The following is a 913-nucleotide window of genomic DNA, read 5'->3' on the forward strand; positions in this document are numbered from 1 at the left end:
GTGAGCACGGCGGGCGCCTCGCTGCTGCACGGCCGCGCCTACCTGGTGGGCGGCTGGAACGAGGGCGAGAAGAAGTACAAGCGGTGCGTGCAGTGCTTCAGCCCCGAGCTCAACGAGTGGACGGAGGACGACGAGCTGCCCGAGGCCACCGTGGGCGTGTCGTGCTGCACGCTGGCCATGCCCAACAGCGTGACGCGCGAGTCCCGGGCCAGCTCGGTGTCCTCGGCGCCCGTGAGCATCTGAGCGGGCGCGCGCGCCCCCGCCGGCGGGGAGGAGGCAGTGCAGCGTCTGCCGCGGGGGTCGCGTCCGGGTCCTGTTTAAATTCTTGGGGTGCATGATCTACCTCCTTTTTTTGTTTTTTTGTTTGTTTGTTTGTTTGTTTTTGTCTTTCCCCGAGCAAAGTAGGGGCTGTGGCCAACCAGGGAAACAGCGTCCTCCAGCTGCCACTGGGGGGCAGGTGCGCTTGCAGAGGGACGCCCACCTTGGAGAGCTTTCTCTCATTTCAGGAAGACACGTGAAGCTTCCGTGACTAAGCAGTTATTTGTGTTCAGAAGCTTACCTCCCTCGCTTTTTAATTTAGGAATGTGAAAGTACTCGCTTACAGATTTTGCTTTAAAATGGCAATGGTTCATATCTATAAAGACTTAATTCTGTATTTCTGCAGTTTTTTGCCTACACTCCGCTCAATAAAGAATTGTGAAAGGCAGCCCATAGCAAGTCCATAAAGCGTAAGATCTGAACGGAAGGCAACGGAGATTGTTTCCTACCTTTGACTGGGCCGTGGCTGCGCCTCTACGCCTCAGGCTTTAGCATAAAATCCTGCTCGCAAAGGAGGAACTGGTATTAGCCGTGTAATCCGTAGTGTAAATTTAAATCATTTTTTTCTCCCAAAAGTATTTGCACGCTATCCCTT

General features: G+C 54.3%; 1 protein-coding gene across 3 annotated transcripts in view; it reads left to right on the forward strand.

Moving 5' to 3' along the window:
- Klhl31 (kelch-like family member 31) overlaps window positions 1–342 on the forward strand; it is a gene marked incomplete in the record, with an annotated part of 12539 nt that extends 12197 nt beyond the window's left edge. For all 3 annotated transcript variants that reach the window (XM_013510752.1, XM_013510753.1, XM_013510754.1), the window contains 1 exon segment: window positions 1–342. In XM_013510752.1, coding sequence (XP_013366206.1) covers window positions 1–243 — 243 coding nt within the window.
- Between the last annotated feature and the right edge of the window lie 571 nt (window positions 343–913).

This window comes from Chinchilla lanigera, unplaced genomic scaffold (genome assembly GCF_000276665.1).
Source record: "Chinchilla lanigera isolate Chin_1 unplaced genomic scaffold, ChiLan1.0 scaffold00010, whole genome shotgun sequence".
Taxonomy (NCBI): domain Eukaryota; kingdom Metazoa; phylum Chordata; class Mammalia; order Rodentia; family Chinchillidae; genus Chinchilla; species Chinchilla lanigera.